Raw genomic sequence first — 22,098 nt, 5'->3', positions numbered from 1 at the left:
CGGCGGGGAGGGGGGCACCACCGGGGGGGAGCAGGCAGGGAGGGCTGGCCGTGGGTGCAGAGAGAGCCCCACCGGCCGCTGCTCCTGCGTGGGGGATGCTCCGTGAGCGCCTCGCACCTGAGAATCGTGCTCGGCCGGGCAAAACACGACAGGGCTCTATCAGCCAGCGCAGGCTCGCTCCCGACGGGGCTAACGGCCACCGGCTAACGAGCTCAGATGCGGGGAGGAGCGACGGGGAGAGCAGAACCCGGCCGGCTTGGCAGCGTGCGGGGAAATCTAGGTCAGGGCTCGCTTTAAAAGGGGGCACAGAGCCCAGACCGCGTCGGCTTCCAAGCGAAGCCACGGAGCAGCGGCGCCTGCCCGAGCCTGGATGCAGGGAATCGGCGGCTGGGAAATGTCGGTGCTCACCGGGAGCATCCCCGTCCCGGGAGCGGCCGAGGACGCCCATGGGTGCCGCTTCTTCCCGTCTGCGTGGCCGTTCACGCCATTCCTTGCTTTGCTGGGAAACAGCCATGATTTGTAACTCGGGCTCTTGCCAGCGCTGGAAAACAACGCGCTGCCCGAGGACGCGTGCCTTCCGGAGACCGGGAGCGATGCCCGGGCACGGGGAGATGCCGCTCGACGTCCCCCCGCCCGCCAAAGCTGGCCCCTTCCCTCCCCTCCGCCTCCGCACGGCTGGAGGGGGATCAGCGAAGGGAACCGGCCCCAGGCCTGACATTTCAGCGTTCGCCAGCAAATGGCAACGATAAAAAAAAAGCCCCAAGCGAGCAAAAAGCCCGGCGGCAGCGAAAGGGGAACTCGGCGGAAGGTGGAGGGCGTGAAGCTGCGGCTGCCGGGGCGAGCGAACGCCTCTGCAGACGGCGCAGACGTTTTGCCCCCAAATTAGTGCCCAGTCCCAGCCCAGCCACAGCGGTTTCGAACAAAAGCAATGATCCTGGCACAAAAAGGTGGGTTTTCATTTCCTCCCCATGTGCAGGATTGCTCTCCGCTTCCCAACACCCTTCAAGGGCCTGGGATGGGGAATAATTAAGTTGGCAGCGTGATGCATTTAATTAAAAGCCAGTGCTTGAAGGCAAAGCGAAATCAGCCGCCGGAGCGGTGGATTTTGGAGGGCGATTCCCCCATCCCCCCGAGGCAGAGCCGGATCCGCGGCTGCCCGGCGAGGCTGGGCACGGCAGCAGGGCTTCATGCCTGGCAGAGCCGGCAGAGCCAGCGCAGCTCCCTGTGAGCTGCAGCCACCTCTCGGGGACAGATTTTGAAGAATCCGGTCTCTGGTGAGCCTGGAAAAATCACGGTTTTTCACACCAGCTCAGCCTTCAGCCACTCCCTGGGTTTCCACCGAGCCCAGCTTTGAAATGAGACCCGCGCCGAGGCTTCAAACTTCACAGCAACCCCACAAAACACCCTGGAATAAAAAGCTGAGCCGTTGAAATGCTCCCGGTCCTTTCCATGACAAGCTGTCAAGCAGGGCGGCCGAGGGGCCAGGCTCCAGAATGGGCATTTCCCGGGGTGCTGGCTGCCAACCCCCTGGCTCGTGTGGTTGAGGCGCGTTGTCGGCAAGGGGCTCGCAAAAAATCCATCCCTGTTAGCAGAATCCCAGCATGACAGGGGTTGGCAGGGCCCTCTGGGGATCCCCCAGCCCAACCCCCTGCCCAAGCAGGGTCACCCAGAGCAGGCTGCACAGCACCACGTCCAGGCGGGGCTCGAATATCTCCAGAGAAGGAGACTCCACAGCCTCCCTGGGCAGCCTGGGCCAGGGCTCCATCACCCTCAGAGGGAAGAAGTTCTTCCTCGGGTTCAGCTGGAGCTTCCTCTGCTTCAGTTTGTGCCCGTTGCCCCTTGTCCTGTCGCTGAGCACCACTGGAAAGAGTCTGGCCCCATCCTCCTGACACCCACCCTGCAGATATTTATGGGCATTTCTAAGGTCCCCTCTCAGCCTTCTCTTCTCCAGGCTGAACAAGCCCAGCTCCCTCAGCCTCTCCCCGTAGGAGAGATGCTCCCGTCCCCTCCTCATCCTCGTAGCCCTGTGCTGGACTCTCTCCAGTAGCTCCTCATCTTTCTTGAACTGGGGAGCCCAGCACTGGACCCAGCACTGCAGGTGGGGCCTCCCCAGGGCAGAGCAGAGGGGGAGAAGAACCTCCCTCGCCCTGCTGCCCACGCTCCTCCTCATGCACCCCAGGATCCCATTGGCCTTCTGGGCACCCAGGGCACGCTGCTGGCTCATGGTCAACTTGTCCTAGAATCACAGCATGGTTTGCGTTGGAAGGGACCTTGAAGATCATCTGGTTCCAACCCCCCTGCCATGAGCAGGGACATCTTCCGCCAGCCCAGGGTGCTCAGAGCTCCATCCAACCTGGTCTTGAGCACTGCCAGGGAGGGGGCAGCCACAGCTTCTCTGGGCAGCCTGGCCCAGGGCCTGACCACCCTCATGGGGAAGAATTTCTTCCTAATATCTCATCTAAATCTGCCCTCTGTTAGTTCAGAGCCATCTCCCCTTGTCCTGTCACTCCATACCCTTGTGAAAAGCCCCTCTCCATCCTTCCTGTCAGCCCCTCCAGGCACTGGCAGCTGCTCTAAGGTCACCCCGGAGGCTTCTCTTCTCCAGGCTGAACAGCCCCAGCTCCCTCAGCCTCTCCTCGTAGCAGAGGTGCTCCAGGTCACCCCCCGGGACACCCCAGTCCCCCATTTCCATTCGCTTCCCTTTCCAGGCTCACCCTGGGCCACCCCAAGAGACCGAGCGGGAAACGGGGCTGGAAACGCGACCGGGCCCAGCACCGAGGGGGGGTCTCCCGCACCCCGCACAGCCCAGGCGCCCGGCGCGGCCCCGGCTCCAGCTCCAGCCGCTCCAGGGCCGGTCGTGGCCGGGGCCCGGAGCCGGGAGGCCCAGCCGGGGCGGGCCGGGCGGGGGAAAGCCGCCAGCGCCGGCCCGGGCCCGGTAACAGGGCCGGGCCCGGTGACAAGGCCGGGCCGCGGAGGCCCCGCGCCGCTGCTGCCCCCTTCCCTCCGCCCGGGCGCACGGCACCGCCGGCTGACCACCGCCCCGTGACGTCACCCCTCCCGTGACGTCACCCAGCCGCCGTTTCCGGTGGCGGCGGCGGCGGGGGGGGGGGAGAGGGGCGGGAACGTGGCGCCGTCGCCGTGGCGACGCGGCCAGTGACGCGGCGGGTGACGCGCTCTCCCCGCGACCCTCCCCGGAAGCGGGCGGCGCGGCGCTGATTGCGTCACGGGGGGAGGCGGTGGCGGCGGCGGCTTCTGGGTCTTCTTCGGTGGCGGCGGGGCCGGGGTCGCCGCCATGGAGAGCGCCAGCCAGGGTAGGGGCCGCGCTCCGGTCCCGTCCCCGGGGACGGGCCTTCGCTTCCGGCCGCTGTGTGCGGGGCGGCTCCGGGGACGGCCGGGCCTGGCCTGGCCCTGAGGGCCGGGGGGGGGGGAGACGGCCCGGCCCTGAGGAGAGATGGGGGGGGGGGAGATGGCCGGGTTCTGAGGGGAGGTGGGGGGGAGGGGGGGTCCTGAGGTGAGATGGGGCGGGGGCGGATGGCAGGGTCCTGAGGGTGAGATGGGAGGGGAGTGGGGGGGGGAAGATGGCCCGGGCGTGAGGGTAGATTGGGGGGCGGGGGGGGATGGTCGGGTTCTGAGGGGAGATGGGGAAGGGAAGAAGGCTCGGCCCTGAGGGGAGATGGAAGTGTGAGGGAGAAGGCCGGGCCTTGAGGGGGGTGAGGGGAGATGGCCTGGCCTGGCCCTGAGGGGGGAGGTCGCCTAACCGGGCCTTGGGGGGGGCTGCTGCTGTGAGGGGGCACCCGCGGTCCCAGGCCCCTGCAGAGGGTTCTGGCAGCTCCTCCTGTTCCCCCCCTGCCCCGAGGCTCATCCCCCCAACCCCCCCCCCCCCCCCCCCCCCCCAGTCTTGCGTGGGCCCCGTGGGTGTTCAGCAGCTGGTGTGGGGCGGGGGGGCCGCTTTCAACGATCAGTGCTTTCGTCGCTTGTGAGAGGTGCTCACGGAGGAAACCCCGCTGGAGGTTTCTCTTCCCCTTTCTGCGAAGCCCCTGCCTTCACCTCCCCGTCAGGTCTGCGTGACGTGCTGCGCTTGCCGGCTGCTTACGCTGTCTGCTTACGCTGTCTGCCCTCTGCTCCTTGTCCGCGACAGATATCAACCTTAACTCTCCCAACAAAGGTCTGCTGTCGGATGCCATGATGGACGTTCCCGTGGATAACGCGGCCTCGGCCAGGACCTCTGTGCCCGAGGGACTGACTCTTGCTGAAGAGGAGGAGTTGAGGGCTGAGCTTGCCAAGGTAACGGGGCGCTGGTCCCTGTCAGCAGGGGCTGTGTGTGGCCGCAGTTGTGTTCTGGGGAGGAAGAAACAGGAGCCACAGGAGCAGGGCTTGTTTTTTGTCTCTCTTTTTTTTTTTTTAATTTTGCAGTGGTGTTACCTTTGGGTCTCTCAGCTAATTGTTAAAATGCACAAAGCTGGCAGAGACTTCAAACGCTGCGGTACGTTGCGTGCTCTTTCCCAGAACAACTTAATTTAGAGCTCTGAGGAAATACGTGGCTTTTGATGCTGTGAGCTTCATGTAGGCATTTAGCTCCATTTGAAGCGACAAAACACTTCAGGCAAGTAAAAGAACTCGTTTTTCCTCGGGAAGCTGAAACAATGGAGCACTTATGCTTTCTTTTTCTACCTTTTTCTCTTAAATATTTATTACCCTTTATAGACACCTTTTTTTGGTGCGTATATGCTTTTGAAGACTGAGAGTTTGTAGTGTAATATCCTAAATTTTGGGCACCTTTCGGGGTTTAAGGGTCAGTTTATAATTTCTACCTGAAACGTAGCTGAAGATAACTGCAGCTGTCCTTCTGTAGTCCTTTTGCTTGTTTGAGAATCTCATGGCCTTGCAGGTTTTAGCAAGGGAGGACTTGGCAGCTCTGGGTGGTCAGGCAGACGCTGGTGAGCTGCAGTTAAAGTAGAAATGAACCCTCTCTGCCCAGAAGCAACTCCGGAGTTCTTTGAAAATGTTTTAGGAAGGATCTCTGAGAAAAAACTCTTTGCTTTAGTGACATCGGAGGAGAAGAATCATAAGATAGAAACCTTAGTTAATAAAGCTTAGCAACTGATTTTTATCTACTGTTGAAATGACAACACTGGAAACAAGTCCTGTTAATCTTGGTGCCGTGCAGTCGCCAGTGCAGTGACTTGTAGGGGTGTTTTCCGGATTGAAGTCTGAGCTGTCGGCCTCCCATTCCAGCAACATTCGTGTTTAGTTGAATTGCTCTGCACGCACCTGACGTTCCTACCCATTCTTTATATTCATGTTAATGAAGTCCTGCCAGTTTTGACAAGAGGTAGAAGTTGGCTGAATTTTCAGAATTGTACTGCACTGTGGTTTAAGACAAACCTCTACCTCTCTCTAAGGTTGAAGAAGAAATTGGTACTCTCAGGCAAGTTCTGGCTGCGAAAGAGAGGCACTGCGGGGAGCTGAAGAGGAAGCTGGGTTTGACTCCTTTGGATGGGTTAAAGCAAAACCTGTCTAAAAGCTGGCATGACGTCCAAGTCTCCAACGCGTAAGTGTTGCTCATGATGCACGTTCAGTTAAATATGACTCTGTAGTAGTTAGTTCCCAGCAGCGTATTCCAGGGTTCTTCCAGCTGGCTGGAGGCTTCTGCTCTGATGGGGACATAGAATAAAAGGCACTTAAAAAGAAAAATCGTTGCCCTAATATGTCTGCGTCTTTATGTCAGCATAAACAGAACTGTCTGTGATCTGGATAAATTGTTGCTGGGTGCTCTTTCCCATGGTGTTAGGAATCTAGCTTGACACTTAACAGTTCAGTTTGCCCATTTCTGCCTGCTCTTTGAGACGTAGGCAGCTGCTACCTTGCCCTGAACTCGGGCTCAAAGAGAAGTACAAGAAGTAACAAAGCTTTACTGCATAGTGCTGATTCAGAAGCCGTTTTCTGAGTCATACAGCTTGAATTCAAATGGCTGCACTTCCTAGGAAAAAAATCTGTAACATTAGTGTGCCTCATGCATAGTCATCTCTGCCTAAGGCAGCTCTGAAATTTGGGTGACTGTTCCAGAGCAGGTGTTAAGGGTACGGTCACTGCAGTGCTGGATTCTGCCAAAAGGAGAGTCAGAGGTAGGTCTGACCCCACAGTTGTGCCTGGATGTGAGGGACTCTCGATACCCAGAGAGATACCATTCAGACTAAAAAGTTGTGTGCAACTTAACTGGAATTTAGCACTGTCAGTGTTACTGCAGAGCAGATTGTTAAGCTGTTCATATCGCCGTTTATTCTTTCCCTTTTCCTCATTTTCTCTCCTACATCCCTGCCTGATTTCTGTTATTCCTTTGTAACTGAGATCTTTGTCATTGTCTTCTAAAAATGAATATTAAAGTTATATTCATTAACACTTTCTGTTTCTAGTTATGTGAAAACATCTGAGAAACTTGGAGAGTGGAATGACAAAGTGACACAGTCTGACTTGTGAGTGCCTCGGGCTCCTCAGCAACACGTCCTTGCCCCTTGCTGCGTTCCCCGATTTGTGCTGCTGCTTGTTCTCCCGGGCATCGGGGCTGGTTGGGAGCTGGAGGCATGGGGAGGCAGGACTGTTGTCAGCAGCATGCCTGGCTTCCAGCTGTAAGCATCCCTCAGTCGCAGAGGAGATGAGTAAACATCACGGCTATCATCTCTCTCATGGTCTTGCTATTGCAGAAGAAAAATTCCAATCAGTTACCAGACCACATTTTACTAAAAAAAAAAAAAAAAGGAAATTCAAACAGTCATCCACAGTTTCCCTTTAGCTGGTCACTGGTAGGTTAGTCTTTTGTCATCGGATGTCTTATTAGTGAACCTCTGTCTTTGCTGTGAAACTGTTTCTCTTCTCATTGCTGGGTGTGGTAGGGATGAGTCTGATTATTGCCTTTCCGTGTGGCCACCCGGGAGAGAAGGTGCCTGACGGCATTTCCTGTAGCTGGAAACGGGCTGTGCAGACGCAGGTGTGTGATTGCCTTCTGAAAGCTGCCACGCAGTGGCTCTGCTGCGTTGGTGTATGTGGACCTTTTTGAAGATGTCAACACTAGAAAGCCGTGGATTTTAGTCTTTGCAGTATATACAAGCAGGTGACAAATGTGGACGGAGAACACCTGGCTACTTCTGTCTCTAGAATATATTTTTTAGTTCTGTCAGACCTCCATTTATATTAGACAGGAATCGTTTTGATTCCTGCTGCGTGGCTGAACACAAGGTCTCAAGGGAGACCTTGAATGTTTTCTGCCCTGAAGATTCTCTTCCTGCCATGTCTTGTTCTGAAGGAGACGATTACTTGGCTAAGAGGAAAGCGTGGCTTGGGAGCCTCCTGTCACTGGGCAAGATGGCACTGCTCTGTCTGGGGAGAGCTGCGCTGCTGGCTGAGGTGAACTGCCTGCGATACGTCACCTCCGAGCGCTCCTGCGTGTTGTCTGAGCTGGCAGCGCACACTTTCTGTAGTGCTTGTATTTGTTCTGTGCCTCCAGTGTTCATTCTCATAACCCCTAAAGTACTGTTTTCTATGTGGAGAAACATGATTTCTAAAGATCAGAAAAGGAAACTAAGTTTAACAATTTGTCCAGGTCTATCAATGCTGTGAAATACAGCTTTGAGTGTGGCAATTAGACTGACTTTGTTGGCCTTGAGCTCAGTTCGTCACTCTGTGCTTTTAACACATAGCCACCACGCAGCGTATAGGAAGGGAGCCGAATAGATCCGAAGTCTTTCAATTCCTGACACCTAAACTGCAGGCTTTGTTTCTTCGTGCTCAGTGTTTGAACATGCTTAAATAAGAAAGAGACTGGGGCTTAGGTGTCTCCCTGCCTCTCAAACAACCCTTCTTTTCCTTCTGGCTGTAACAGGGAAGGGGGGAAGCTATTGTCAGAGAAATAAAGCCCATGATCCTGTAAGTGTAAAGAGACACTAATGATGTGGGAAGTGTCGAAAGAAGCATCTGTCTGAATCTTGGCAGTGTATCTAACCTCCATTGTGTTTGTAGATATCTTTCAGCCAGCAGCACACTGGAGGACTGGAATGAAAAAATAACTCAATCAGAAGCGTGAGTGTCTTAACCTTCAGCGTTAACAAATACTTTCATGATAGTCTGCTGCCACTAATGCTCTGTGCCCGTGCTCACAGTCCTCTGCTTTGACTAGATCTATTTAAACATTTATCTCTTCTAGCTTTCACTTTTTTAACCCAATAAGTGCCTCTTCTGGGAGAGGGAGCTTTTGCTCAGATCAATATTTGAATGATTTCATTGTGGCCCAAGTGATATTCTTCAAACGCCTGCCTGCTCACAGAGGAGAACTGGCTAAAGCCACCAGGTAGCTGAGACCTGCGTGCCACAGGTTATCACTTCAGCTGAGAAGCTGTGCTGTAGCCAGACTGACCTCTTCTCGTTACCCTCAACATGCTCTGCAGGGAGCAGGAGCTTTTCTTTCTGCTACGGTACCTGATGAGAACAAATAGAGCTGCCGTGTCCAAGGCTCTTCTGTCGTGTTGGGGCCCCAAATGGGCTTGAACAGCTTAAACCTCACAGCTGTTATACTCCAGGTGTTGGCTGCGAAGGTCTCTTAGCCATGTTTTTATTAAATGCCTGCAATTAAGTTCTCATCTGGACTAAATTATGGCAGCATATTATGGAAGTTGGCCTTTGTCCTTCTCACTGCATCTTTCCCACAGTGTGCAGGGGAGTCTTTACAGTGGTACAGTGGGAGCAGGCAGGTAGCGTCATTGTCTCCTGAACTGATTTAAACCATGGTGAGGCAGGTCTTAGGTAAGCCAGCTTTTCCAGCTCTCTGGAGGGGATATGAAATTCAGTCCTTCCAGCTGGCTTGTTATTGGCAGCGTGTGTGAGTAGATTTTCTTCATAAGACGAGTGAAAGATGAGCAGAGATAAAAAGTTGGAGTATCAGAAAGAACTTCCAAGTATGCAGGTCTACTTTCAATATTCCATGTATGTTTTCTATAGTGAGATGATGTAAATTGTCACAATTTCACTTGCTAAATAGAATGACCTTGGTTTTTATGCTGGCTGACAGTGTGACTGACTCCAGCAGCGTTTAATCAGGGTTCCTCCCTGGGTGTGCCTGCTGGAATAGAAAACTTCTCGTTATATCTGTTTCCTTGTACTTAAGTGCCAGAAATGTGTCGGAAGCGTGCTTTTGTAGAGCCCTTAAGGGCTGAATAGCTGTGGCACGCTAGTTTTCCTGCTTGCTTTGGCACGAGGCAGAGTGACAATTCATGCTAGCAAGGTAGATGCTGATTAAAATGGAGAGGCGAGCGGGGCTGAAAGGAAAGATTCCAGCAACGTTTCAGAAAACCAACAGAATTTCTACTTCCTCTGTCTAAGGCTCAGTACATGTGAGGAGTCAAGTTCAAGAAATCCAAGGATGGGGTTTTACTTGTACGTTTTGGGTTTGGTTTTTTTTAATGCAAATGCATTCTCTTTCCTGTTGTTTGAGCTTCTCTGCATTATAACTAACAAACATCCTGACTGGGCTGGGAACGGGCCTAACTCGTGACCTTATGGTGCTTTTGTGCACCGCTGAATTTCCTGGCAGCCGCCATTCCCGGCCGCTCTGCAGGCAGTGCAGAGAGAGGACAGAAATCAGTCCAGTCTGGCCCGAGCTCCAGTTTCACTGTAACCAGGACGCAAGATGACTTAGATGGTTTGTGAACTTAGCCAGACAGCACAAACGGGGATTGCTGGATAAGAGCGCGTGAGAGGAAGCTGGTGTTGATGATAAAGGAGGGCTTGAGGGTGCAGGTCTGGCTCCGTGTCAGGGTTTATAGGAGAGGGGTGCAATGAAATGTTTGAACACCGCAGGGCAGGGATCATTTCTGCAGCTTCTGCTGCAGCCAGTTGCCTGCTAGTAGAGCAAGGTATTTAATCAGAGCTCATATTCACTGCTCCTAGGTTTGGATTATTCTGTTGTGCTCTGTACTGGTGCGAAGGGAAGCAAGTGAGCGTGAATTTAAAGCCGTGGTAGACTGGCCATGTCTCTTGCAGGAGAGTAGTTGCGACTTCTGGGTCAGGGCTGGGCGTTGTTAAGTTGTATTAAAGTCTTGTATAACCTGATCCCTGGTTGTCACAGATGCAGTTCCACATGTGTGTCTGATGGCAGCTCTGGGATAAAGAGCTGCTCATCTCAGCTCCTCTTTCCTGGCTCTGCCTCCTGCGTTGCGGTGGTGGAGATGTGTACGTGTGTGTGAGAGCTGTGGAGGCAGGACTAGACAGGCGATCCGGTCTGGCTGCTGCTCTCTTTTTTTTGTTCTTCCAAGTTTATATTTCAGCTGGATCATTTCCTTGGTGTAGAGCACTGTGTCAGCACGAGCAGTTGTGCTGGCATCATGAAGGAGCACACTCAGGCAGAAGGAGCAGCACTTGTGCTAGATCTTCAATTATCTTGAGAATACTGCTGTCAAGTGTGGAAAATACGGTTGGAAAATCTCTGGCCTTGATCTACTGAAGCTAGACAGAATACCTGGGGGTTGGCAGTGTGTGCATGGTGTGATGGTGTCCTTGGAGCCTGCAAACTGTTCCTCGCATCGCTGCTCAGGTGCTCAGCGCCAGTCTCCGAGAGCCAAGTGCCAAGCAGACGCAGAGTCAGCGCAACATACTTCAGTCAGCACATCTGATCTGCTGGGCAGCTGTGGATTAAATCCTGCGATAGGATTCTGTCAGCCAGGGAGGGGCCTGGCTGCTGAAGGCAGGGATTGAGATCCTCCTCTTCCCAAGCAGCTTTGGCCCTAGGGTTCAGATACAGTTATTGCAATAGGAAGGCACGTGTAGGAGCAAGCAGCGTTGATGCTGACGAGTTCACTCCTAACTTGTCCTGAGAAGACAATTTTTTGCAGAAGATTGTGCTGTGGAGGAACAGTGTTGATGCCTGGCTGTTGGGCCAAGCTCATGTTCCTCTGGAGTCACTGAATTTAGAAGGAATTGGTTTGAAAAATGTGTGGGTTATAGAAATTTTCTTTCAGGACCAGGAAGAGGGAAGGTAAGGCTGATGCATTTTTGCCCTGTTCTGCATAAGTCTCATTTCTTGATTCAGAAATACATGGCTGTGGTCTTAAAAACAAACAAAAACTGACCCACCAATGTGTTGTAATTGGTGTTGCTTGAATCCAGTTCGGGTGCTGGGGTGCTGTCTCCCACACTCCTGTCTGGAGAGAGCTGTCGTCATGGTGCGTCTAGCCTTGGGAGCTCGGGCGTGAGCTGAAATATTTAGAATAAGAAATCTTGGCTTAAATTGTTGAACTTGTTTTCCAGCCTGAATCTTTTTTTTTTTTTAATAATTTGAAGAATGCCATAAATCTAGATGTTAATCACCAACTGTGGAATAGCTTAGAGGACGAGTTAATGAAAGTGGCTCAAAGGATCTTTGTTCCTTGGACTAGTCTCGTCTGAGGGAAACAAAGATTCTCAAGTGTCTGTCTGCTCCCGCTCTGGTATAAACTCAAATGCAAGCTGTCGGAATTCTTGCGTATTGTGGTTAATGGTAACTGATAGGAAACTTCGCTACCAACTTATTTCTAGACTGCAAGTTGTAGAGATAGTGCTGATTCCTGCATTTCTTTTCTGTACAGTGGTCTTAATCTTGCCTCTTTCCTCCGTAACCTAACGCTACAACAAGCGCTGTAACTTCTCCAAGGGTGCAAGCATATTATGGAATAGGTTCCTAGACTTATTTTTTCACAGAGACCAAAAGATGATTGTAGAGTACACAGGATATGATGCTGTGGTGTTAGAATTTCCACGTGGGAAATTGTTTTGTTTTGTTTTGTTTAAATGTTCATCAGATTTAAGAACATATGGTCAAAATAGTGAAGTGAGTGTCTACGCTACTACACTCCATCCTACACTTGCTGCATTTTAAAGTCTTTGAACATGTGCAAAACTGGAAGGGCTCTGTCAGTGAAGCCAGTGCAGCTCACTACCCTAGCTTCTTTCCTTTAATATGGGTTCCTGCTTCAAAAGGGGGGGGGGGTGCCTGTGCTTCTTGCTTTCGGATTCTACCTGTTAGTTCAATTTATGGTGTTTTTTTCTATTTAGTTATAAGAAGACCCAAGAAACCCTTTCCCAGGCAGGACAGAAGACTTCAGCAGCCCTTTCCAATGTAGGCTCCGTTATCAGCAGGAAACTCGGTGACATGAGGTAAGATTTCTGTTCTGCGCTCTGATGCTTTGATCTTGGTTGCAAACAGTAATGAGACTTTAGACAATAACTAGGCTTTTTTCCATTTTTCTGCTTAGTTGGCAGCACATTGCTGTTGATGGACTACCTTCTTCTGTGTGGCCCTGTACATCGTAGTTTAGGACAGATTAAATGCTTGTTAAAGACTTGTTGGTGGGATAAAACCCATTCCATGGCATTTAAGCTTGATTTGGCTTAGGAGAACTGACAGAACATTTTTAGCAGCCGTCCCCCTTTTGTTGTCATGGTTTCACTGCAGCTTTTCGGTCATATGTAAGAAACTAGTTATTAAAGATTACCTTTTCCATTCATTACTGCATTATGGAGGTGTATTCTCAGCGTTACTGCTTAGGGTTGGAAAGTGGTCATCACTCCAGTGCTGTATTATGCTTTCAAAAGTCTGGATGCTGCATTTCATGCAGTCTGAAGCCCTGTGTGTTGGCTTCCTGTGCAGAAGGGCAGCGTGCTTTCCAGGCGCACTTATGTTGATTGGAAGATATGAATGGATTCAGAAGATCATGACAGCACTTAAACCTTGTGGTTGGTGGTTATCTAAATTGCTGAAGCAGTTGACCACTGAAGTAACTGCAGATTTCAACCTCTCTGAATTGGAGAGTGGCAGGCTGGTTCCCTTGGTTGCTGGCTGAGGGTCTTGCTCTGAGTTTCTCAGCTGTACAAAGTTCAGGGTTAGAAATGGTGATGTACCTGATCTTCAGAAATTTAAGCTAAAGATTGCTTCCCCATTAATGGCAGCGTCAAAGTTTTTTGTGCAGAATACCTTGACCACGTTTTTCTTGGAATTGAGAACTAATTCTGAATATACAGCCTGTCTTGGTTACTAAAGAAGTATTCTTAGAGCTTGTATTTAACATGATGTATCAGACCTTGGATTGAATGGGTAGCTGTCATTCTTTGTAGGGAATTTCCTATTCCACTGTGGCTGGGAATATCCAAGTGGTAAGAACTCATTGGCCTCTGATCACATCGTGCTGATTTATTCTAGTTCTGTCCTCAGTCAGTTATTTACTGTGTTCCTGGAGGGTAATTTTTGGAGTTTTCAGTAGCTCATTTCCCTGAACTCGGCAGAGGACTAGCTGGCTTCCTGCCCTTTCCAGTATTCAAGTGTTAACTTTTTCTTTCCTGAAAACTACCTAGTCTGTTGGAAGAAGAGATTTTACATGTAATTGCAGTAGATTAGATACTGGTGCAAGATGTGGTGGTAATGGGTTTTGCTAAACTGATCAGTGGCGTGAATTTGGTGCCTGACTTGTGCAGCCTGGCTAGGCTGTTGTGGCAAGGGGATGGGAACTGTGCTGCTTGGACCAAACAGGGAGCTCCTGAACTAGTGTTACCACCAGAAGCAGCCGTTTGGCCAGGCCTGGTCCTGCCTGGTGCCTTTTGGTTGGGAGAATCCGATTCACCATGCAGCTGCAGAACTCTGTGCTGTCCTGGGAGCTGGTGACAGAGGGAGGGGACGCACGGCTGAGCGAGGAGTGTGCCTGTGGCTCCTGGTGACAGAGCTGCCCTGGCACAGCCGTAGTGAAAACTGGCTGTGGGTGCTGGCCTGGCTGACTACAAACAAGTCAGAGCTCTGCAGCGATGGTATTGCTCGGCATTAATCACCAATTTAAACATCTGCAGTCCTTTTTATAGCTAATACCTTGGCTGGTGTATTATGAAACAGAGGCAGCTTCTGCCTTGTAACTTGGGAATCCCTGCCAAAATTATTTCAGCAGGATTCGCTTTGTATATGTGGCCCTGTGGGGGAACACAGTAATGATTTTCTTAAGACTCTCAGTTTTTCTGTGTGTGTATAAACAGACTTCTGTCTCCTGTGCTGCATCCAAGTCTTGGTATTTCTGATTCTGAAGAAGGTTTCACTCTGAGCACAAGTTTTTGCAGGACTTGTCCTGCTTTCTGCCCTTGCCAGGTGAAACTCTGAATGGTGTCCTGATACGTGCTCAGAGCTGACAAGGAGTGAAGTCTGTTGTGGTGTTGTGATCACTTCTCTGAAGGAGTGGGGGTGATCTCTGCTCCCCGAGAATCTCTGTTACAGGCCTCGTAGCCCACACTGCAACCTCTGTTACTGCACTTTTTTTTTTTTTTCTTGCACTACAAATTCACTTGTAAAGCAGGTTTATTTTCCATCACTGGAAGTGTTGAGATAACAGAAGGGATTTCCTTGTTTAGTCAGCCTTCACCGGTTGATAAATGCAAGGAAGGCATGATGAATGGGACAAATGCCCCAGATACACAGAGGGCGTAGTCGTGATTCCATTCAAAATGCTTGGACCGAAATGCTGTGAAATACAAGCAGTGTGTTCCTGGGCTAAATCTTTAGGGCTGCTGTATTCTGGTCAAAATAATTTTGCATGTTATAGGTGTGGATTCTGAGTAGACAATGTGAAGTTAACGTGGCAGCCGCGTGCTAACTGTATTAATGGCGTTGCTCTGTTAGATTGCCCAGAGGAGAAAAATATACCTGAACTAGTGGGGGAGATTTTTTCAAATCTTGTCCAATTTAGCTTTTTCTGTTATCTCCACTTACAACCTAGAAGTAAATTGGCTTTTAGACATCCTGTTCCTGCACTTTACTGATCCCCGTAAACTGCAAAATTGGAAACGTTTTCTTTTCGTTGATAACAGCTTGCTTTGTGGTTGTGTGTACACCAAAACACTTAATGTTGTCTGAAGTTTGCTGCTGTACATAATACTACAAGCAGATTCATTATGAAATGTTAGCCCGAGCCCCAAAGGTGCCTGCAAATTCCTGAATTTATGTAAACTTTAAATCCTTATGAACGGAGCAAAAGGGTTACTGCTAGGTCCAGGCCCAGATACTGAACGGATGAACCGCTGCTTGTGGCATTGCATACAGAGCAGCATGGTGTGTGGACGTGTGTTATCTGTGTTTTGTCTCCTTAAAGCAAAAGTTAATCTATTTCACATGCAAAGACAGCATTTCAAGGCATCTCCACTGCCAAAGAGCTGACTTGGATGCGTGGGGGAATGAAACCACAAAGCCCAACGTCTTCACTCTGGCTGTAAGGAAAAGCCCTTGTACTCCTTGCCAAGTACTTCAGATCCAACTTCCTGTGACTGTTTCCCGCTGCAGAGACAAAAATTATATTTCAGTGGAATAAAACACTGCTTCTGGTAGGAGAAGCTCCTTGAGAGCATCCTGGTAGCCTTACTAGCAGAAGTAGGAAACCTCAATCTGTTGTTTCAGACTCCTGAGATGCTACAGCATTGCAAAGTCACATGTGGGAGTCTGGTAGCCTGGCGGGGGATAGTTCGCCTTGAAACCTAAAAATGGGCAACCAGGTTGTGGCGGAAGCATGATACCTTCTATCCAGATGCTCTTATCTTCATTATGCTGAGATGTGTTTGTTCTCTGAGCTGCAACTTTGAGATCTGCAAGCTTGGCGTGTTAATGTGCAGGTTCCTGTTACCGAAGTTCTCAACCAGAAGTCCTCGCAGTGCTGTCTTTGTGTGAGATCTCGTGGGGGGCAGTGGGGGACGAAGATATCTTTACCCAATTAGCTAGGTAAAACCCTCAGTTTAGGAAAACATGCTGTTAAAAAAAAAAAAAAATCCACATGAAAGCAATGGATAGGGGTGGGTAAAATGTTTTGGTTTGCTGCTGTTGTTGCATACCTGCTCCTTTCCCTGCCCAGCACCCTGGCTCTGAGTTGCTGTAGGTGCTGTTACTGTCCTCTGAAAAAACCTCTTAGCTTGGCTTATTTGACTTAATGAGAAGCAATTCTGTTTTGCCTGCTTCTGTAATTTATTTTGAGAGGCTTCCTCCTGGGTAGTTGACTTTGCTGTCCCATTATGTTGTGACCATGTCCCTGCTCAGCTGCCCTGCGCTTAGTGTTTAGGTCTGCACAGGTGTCTGACTGTTGCTTCCTTTTTCTCTCTGCTGCCCGTGGCTGCTCCCAGGGCTCACCCCTTCTCGCATTCCTTGAGGTAAGGCACTCTTCAAGGCTGCGAAAAGAGCGTTGGCGTCTATGCCAGGCCCTTGCAGATGTTAAAGGGGAAGCTGATTATTGCCTACACTTTTGACACAGATTGAGAAACCGACCACAAACCAATGCCCTGTAATTGACTTTTGCATCACAGCTGCAGTTAATAGCAGTTAAATATTCGTGCTTACAATCCAATGTCTGGAAAATTAAGTTTAGGGCTGCAGCTGCTGAAGAAGGGAGGAGAGGGCTGGCTCTTAATGCTTCAGTTGTCCACGGAGCCTGTGTGTGGACAGTGAGTGCTTAAGAACTAGGAGTGTACTGCTTTTGCACCGTGTCTGTATGAAATTGTCATTTAACTTTTTCCTCCTTATTCTGAATGCTTCCGAGTAGCAGTTACTCCATTCGCCACTCGATAAGTATGCCAGCGATGAGGTAATGTAGCAAATACCCGTGTCTCCGGGGTGGGGTTGGTGGGAGAGCACAGCTGACCCCGTTGTTACGGGGTTTTTGGTTCTGATTTGTACAACTGGTTCCCTTCTGAAGCAGACCCCGCTCAGACTGTGGGGTCACCGCGTCCTGCAGTTGGAGTGATTCAGGGTGGTTTTTACCTGATCTGTCTTTATGGTTCTTAGCACCTGTGTTGTTCTTGGGCTATGCACAGTGTTGCAACTGTGTCAAAGTCTAACTGAGACTCGCAGCTTCCCGAGGTCCCTGAAGGGCGCGGATTACAGTCCTCCTCTCGCAACGTACGGCATGGCCATCGCTAATACCGAGATGAATCCTAACTGGAACCCTCTGTCTCCAGCCTGGAAGCCTGGTGCCCTTCTCAGCGTGCCCTTGTGGTGTGTCTGGTGGTGATCTCCTTGCAATAGAAACGACTGCCAGGGCTGGACAAGGCCCACAGGAGCCCTCTCTCTGTTCCAGATCAACAGAGTTTATGTGATGGGCGCAGATGTAAAGCGATTCTTTGGAACAAAACTAACCGAGACGAGGCTGGTCATCTGCCTGCTCCCAGTGCTCCCGCAGCCTGGCCCCGGGGAGAGCAGCTCTGGATGAGTAATTGCCTGGTTCGAAGGCTCGGTGCAGAGCACTCTCCTGGAATCACTTGCAAGCAAAGCAGCTTGTTAGGCTGTCAGACAATTGACCTGGTTTTCTGTGCTAGAAATATGAAATCTTCTGATTAATTTATTACACTGGGTTTTATGAGCGTTTCCTGATGCAAAGGATCCACCCCTGTAGCAATGAAACTGCCCGCAGGTGCAGGCACATGGCCCTTCCCCTTTCTGCCCATGGAACATACTACAGGAAACTGAAGCCTTGGTTTCAAACCCTTTTCAGCTTTTCCTTTCCATTATTTAAGACAGCATGCTTTTAGTTGGAAGCCTTGTGCAACTAAGAGCTAGTTTCTTCTCTATTTACTGTGCATGGATTCCCTCGTCAACTAGGACTTGTCTCCCTCAACATTTTTAGCTGGAGCAAGGTTGTGGATTGCACGTGGTATAAATGCTTTCCTTCGAGGTTTGTATGCGATGTTTTCATCTGGTGTGCCTGAGAGATCTGTGCCTTAGGGCTGGGAGGAGCTGGAAGTGTTCTGGGTGCTGCTGTCACTGCGTGGGGATGGCCAGAGAGCCCTGTCACGCTGCACGATTTGCTTTAGCTAAGAACTAGCTTGTCTTGATTTGTTCTTTGTTCTTTTTTTGTCTCTCCTTTCTTCAAGGAATTCTGCAACTTTCAAGTCATTTGAAGATAGAGTTGGGACCATAAAGGTAACAGTCTGCTTTGTCTTGTAAACTTAGTGTGAAGCCTGATGCAGAAGCTTCAATTTCTGCAGTGTTTTTCTTGTGGACTAGTATTTGGGCAAATGGCCTCACAGATAGGGGAAGCCTTTGCTACAGTAGGTGACCTTGATGAGGGGGAACTGCCTTGGTGTTCCGCGAGCTGCCTTCTTGTTATCTTAACTCTCTGCTCTCCTTTCAGTCCAGAGTGGTGGGCAGCAGGGAAAACAGCACCGACGGCCTCCACTCCCCCTCGGGAGCTGGAGACAAGCCTCCACAAGACAACGCTCCTTTCTAGACCTGCGGCGTGGCTTTGCACGGCTGTGCACGACTGTAAGAGCAAGCCCCCTCCCTCCCAAACCTGCACAACAGCAACAACATGTGAACCCAAGCAGGGGCTGAGAGCCAGTCTGGAGAGATCCATCCTTCATTCATAGACACTGCTGCTGGATCCAAGTCAAATAAAGAGAATGCAAAGTTTTGTACACAAATAATATTTTACACTAAAGTTTGTAGATTAAATGTATCACTGCTGTCCTTTTGGGAGAGCGTGTAAGATGGAGTTTCCTTAAAGTAGCTCAGAAATGCCACTGGTATAGAAAAAAGCCGTTTTTCCGTGTCTGACGTAACTTGGAACAGATCCATCGCCCCGAGCAGCGAGGAGGGCAGTTATTGGAGAGGCCGAGTGCCTGGGCATCTTAGCTGCAGCTTCTGGCTACATTCTCTGTCCAGGGCATGCCATGCAGCTCCTCCGTGAGCTCCCGGGCTTCTCCTGTTACTGTTTTCTCTGGCTCTTGATGGAGTAGGCTGGTAAAGGGGGTAAACAGTTGGGTTTTTTTCTGGGCTCCCAAAAGGGAAACTTCACTTAGCGGCTGCCTCGTTGTTACACTAACGCTCTAGCTTTAACAAAACTAAAAATCTTTATTTTTAAATGCAATGAACTTTAAAGAAATAAAGCTAAAAAAAAAAAAAAGAAGCTTCACCATCATCTTAGAGCAATGCTCGCTTGGACTCTGAAGCTGAATTGCAAGCCTTACATCACCTTACGCTTTACTTGTTTATGGTGTTTTTCTATAGAGAGGACTGCAAGGGCCGTAAAGCTGGATGTGAGCGCTGGAGTGTTGCATCATACAGCAGTAGCCGCATGCTTATAAGCCAGTTCTTGTGTTCAGTGGTGCGCTCCGTTTCCCGAGTGTACGAAACTTGCTTCTCCCTTCTCAGTTTATGCCTTCGTTCTCGGAGGAAGCGTTGCTGAAGGCTGCTCGCGACAGGGCCGGAGCGAGAAGGCCAAAGCTGTCTCCAGCGCTGCGGACGCTGTGCTGGAGGGACCCTGCTCGCTGTGGGCTCCTCCACCTCGTGCATCTGGCTGTGACTGGATGGGTTTTCCAGTTGAAAGCCCCAGCTCAAATCTTGGTTTACAAAACTGGCGGAGAGTCACAGAGCTCAACCAGTTCCCCCAGGGGCTGGGTGTTCTGCTCTGCTGATGTCCAGCTCCACTGCTCAGGAGCTGAAAAATTCTGAGCTTTCTTCTAGAGGCCTGATTTTATTCTAGGCGAGGTGCCTCCCCACAGAAACACCCAGAGTGAGCAATTCTGTGCCTTAGAGGCGAAGTGGGACTTACTCAGGTCTTCAGGCTTGCTTATGTACATATCTGGGTAGTGTTAGTGGTTTATCACCCTGGAGGGACTGACCCTGCTTTAGAGAAGCAAGTTTTGACACTTCCCTGCTGATGAATCTCCGTTCCCCCACCCCTGCTCCCCTCCCTCTGCAGACCTGGGGACGCAGGATGAAATTAATATTCAAGGGCAGATGTGCTAGGCAGTAGGTGGAGCGTAGAGTGGCATTTACTGGTGCTCCTTGTTTGACGGAAACTGGCCTCCCTGCGAGGAACAGAGCCAGTGGAACGGGGACTGCTGGAGCTTGGGCGTTGAACTGTTTCTCTTTACAGATGAATAGCGAGGAAACTTGTCAATAAAGCATTCCTTTGGGAGAAAATGGGGTGAATGTTCTTGTCTTGGTCTGTCTAACAGCACTGAAGTCTGCTTATACGTGCGTGTGAGACGCTTGTCAGGCAAACAGCGACTGCCTGCAGCGGCGTGAGGCGAGAAGCGACGGAGCTGTTCTGTTCTGCTCCGTCCCTCTGGCCGGTTTGTCCATCCGCTCGCCAGATGCTTGCTCATGAAGGGACACACTAAATAATATTTGATGTTTCCTTTTGAAGATGCCGAACGCCAGCTGGTTCCTGAGACGTACCTGTGCTCAGCCAAGGGCTGGGGGGCTGCAAGCCCACGTCCATCCTCCAAGGACCAGCGCGTTGCTCCCTCCACCGCCGGTGCCGTGGGCCAAGCAGAGGTGCCCTGAGCTTCCTCGCGCCGTTTTCCTGAGCTCGGAGCGTGGGACCACAGTCCCAGCGGTGACTTTGGCAGCGGGGAAGGCGGCTGGAGAAACTTCTAACGTGGAAAAACAGCAGCTGTGGTGCTGGCACGGTTTTACGGCGCGATACCTCAGGGAGTCGGCTGCTTGGAAGCTCTGGCAGTCGCTGCTGATTTAAACAACACAGCGCAGGGGGAGCGGTGAACGTATGACTGGAGCTGGGAGCTGCTCTCTTAAATTTCAAAGGGAGGGGGAGAGCAGGCGGACAGGTTGTGAGAGGCCGGCAGAGCTCTGGAGCTGCTCGGCGTGCTGTGCTTTCAGAGGGAGGACGCCTGCCTAGGTCTGAAGCAGCTGCTCGGCGGTGAGGGTTTGGTTTTGGTTTTGTGGGGTTTGGGGTTTCGTTTGTTTGTTTTGAGGGTTTTCCTTTTGCTGCTTCCGTAGTTAAAGCTGCACCTCTGCAGCTAGGTCTGAGAGCAAAGGGGTTGGTACGGTACGTGAGCCGGGAGCAGACGCTGCGGGGAGCGCCCAGGCTGCGGAGCTGGGGCCGTGAGCTCCCCTGCGAGAGCCCCAGGCGTGGGGGATGCTGTTCCACCTCCCCCGTCCCTTCCAGCGAGGGGTCTTGGTGTTTGGAAGGAAGGTTAATTAAACCTTTCCCTTCCTGGTTACAGGCTGGACAGTGTTTTTGTCACTTCCCGGTTTCTAAGCGTGCTCCTGGCAGCTCTCGTGGGTGCAAACCCCTGGTTTCCTTCAGGGCTGGGCCGTGGGCTGCAGCATCCCATGCAAAGGATGGGGGGATGTGGCTTCTTTCCCTGCCAAAACCGGGGACCCAGGGGCATGCGAAGCCCCGGCAGCCTCGCGAGCACCCACCTGCTGTGTTGTAACAGGGGGAGAAGGCTCTGACAGCGATGTTCCCCTGCGGTTCATCCCCTGCTGACAGCCTCGGTGGGCCAGAGCTGCACAGAGGGGCTCGGGGGCTCGGCGAGGCGTTGTGTCCGGAGCCAGCCTGGGGCTCCCAGCCCGGGCCAGGGCGGGTGCTAGCAGCCAGGGCTGGCCCTGCATGGACCCAGGGGTGGGTTCCCCATCCCTGCTTGATGGCTATGAAAGCTCCAAGGTGCAGGGTCAGTGCTGGTGAGGGGGACAGGTACCAGGCGTCCTCTGGAGCACCGGTGCCGGAGCTGGGCTGGGGACGCAGCAGCCAGCGAAGGAAGCCGGGGCTGGAGCGAGGAGAGGGCGCGGGGTGTGATTGACGGCGATGGCTCTGTTGGCACGTGGGATTTGTCACTGCTCGTTTCGCCAAAGCATGACGCAGAGGCAGCAGGCGTCAAGGCCGTCAGAGCCATGCGGGGAGGTCACGCACACCAGCGGGGCCGTGTCCGGGCGAGCTGTGGTGGTCGCGGCAGCGTGGTCGCTCCAGCGTTGGGGTCACCTGCTCCGGGACGTGCGGGATGGGGGGACATCGGGCTGTCACCCACCGGCGGGGAATAGCAGCGCTCCCCAGGGAGCGGCCCAGAGCTCCAGCAAACTGGGAAAAACGCTCAGACCCTGAAAAAAACGGGGTTTGCTCTGATTGCGAACGCTCGGCTGTTCTGCGGGAAGGGGCTGGTGGCAACGCGGGAACTGCGGCGCGGGAAAAGCGTTGTCACCGCTCCCTGGTGGTCTAGTGGTTAGGATTCGGCGCTCTCACCGCCGCGGCCCGGGTTCGATTCCCGGTCAGGGAAATCGTGTTTTTCTTATCGCGCTCTGCCCGCTTTTCTGCCCGCCCCCGG

General features: G+C 51.8%; 1 protein-coding gene and 1 non-coding gene across 6 annotated transcripts; both read left to right on the top strand.

The window, feature by feature from the left end:
• Positions 1-3,194: 3,194 nt before the first annotated feature.
• Positions 3,195-19,954, top strand: TPD52L2 (TPD52 like 2). Of its 5 annotated transcripts, none has more exons than XM_075438550.1 (10): positions 3,195-3,311; positions 4,166-4,284; positions 5,403-5,551; positions 6,414-6,473; positions 8,014-8,073; positions 12,076-12,177; positions 16,159-16,185; positions 16,575-16,616; positions 17,902-17,950; positions 18,162-19,954. In XM_075438550.1, the coding sequence occupies exons 1-10, from the start codon at positions 3,293-3,295 to the stop codon at positions 18,255-18,257; spliced, it is 723 nt and encodes a 240-aa protein (XP_075294665.1). In that variant the 5' UTR covers positions 3,195-3,292; the 3' UTR covers positions 18,258-19,954. The 5 variants fall into 5 exon arrangements, with proteins under 5 accessions (XP_075294665.1, XP_075294664.1, XP_075294667.1 ...); XM_075438549.1 differs by having other exon boundaries at positions 4,139-4,284; XM_075438551.1 differs by lacking the exon at positions 8,014-8,073 and having other exon boundaries at positions 3,197-3,311; positions 4,139-4,284.
• Positions 19,955-21,978: 2,024 nt separating this feature from the next.
• TRNAE-CUC (transfer RNA glutamic acid (anticodon CUC)) lies at positions 21,979-22,050 on the top strand. The gene has a single exon. It is a non-coding gene; the product is annotated as a tRNA-Glu (tRNA).
• Positions 22,051-22,098: the final 48 nt, after the last annotated feature.

Source organism: Opisthocomus hoazin, chromosome 18 (assembly GCF_030867145.1).
Source record: "Opisthocomus hoazin isolate bOpiHoa1 chromosome 18, bOpiHoa1.hap1, whole genome shotgun sequence".
NCBI classification, from domain to species: Eukaryota; Metazoa; Chordata; class Aves; order Opisthocomiformes; family Opisthocomidae; genus Opisthocomus; species Opisthocomus hoazin.
The sequence above is the reverse complement of the archived record's forward strand: the minus strand, read 5'-3'. Positions and strand labels throughout refer to the sequence as shown.

What these genes read in the sequence shown, in the direction of transcription:
- TPD52L2 (XM_075438549.1), top strand. An exon ending in TGAGGGCTGAGCTTGCCAAG is followed by an intron (nt 4,285 to 5,402) that starts GTAACGGGGCGC and finishes CCTCTCTCTAAG; the next exon opens with GTTGAAGAAGAAATTGGTAC. An exon ending in AAAATAACTCAATCAGAAGC is followed by an intron (nt 8,074 to 12,075) that starts GTGAGTGTCTTA and finishes TTTTCTATTTAG; the next exon opens with TTATAAGAAGACCCAAGAAA.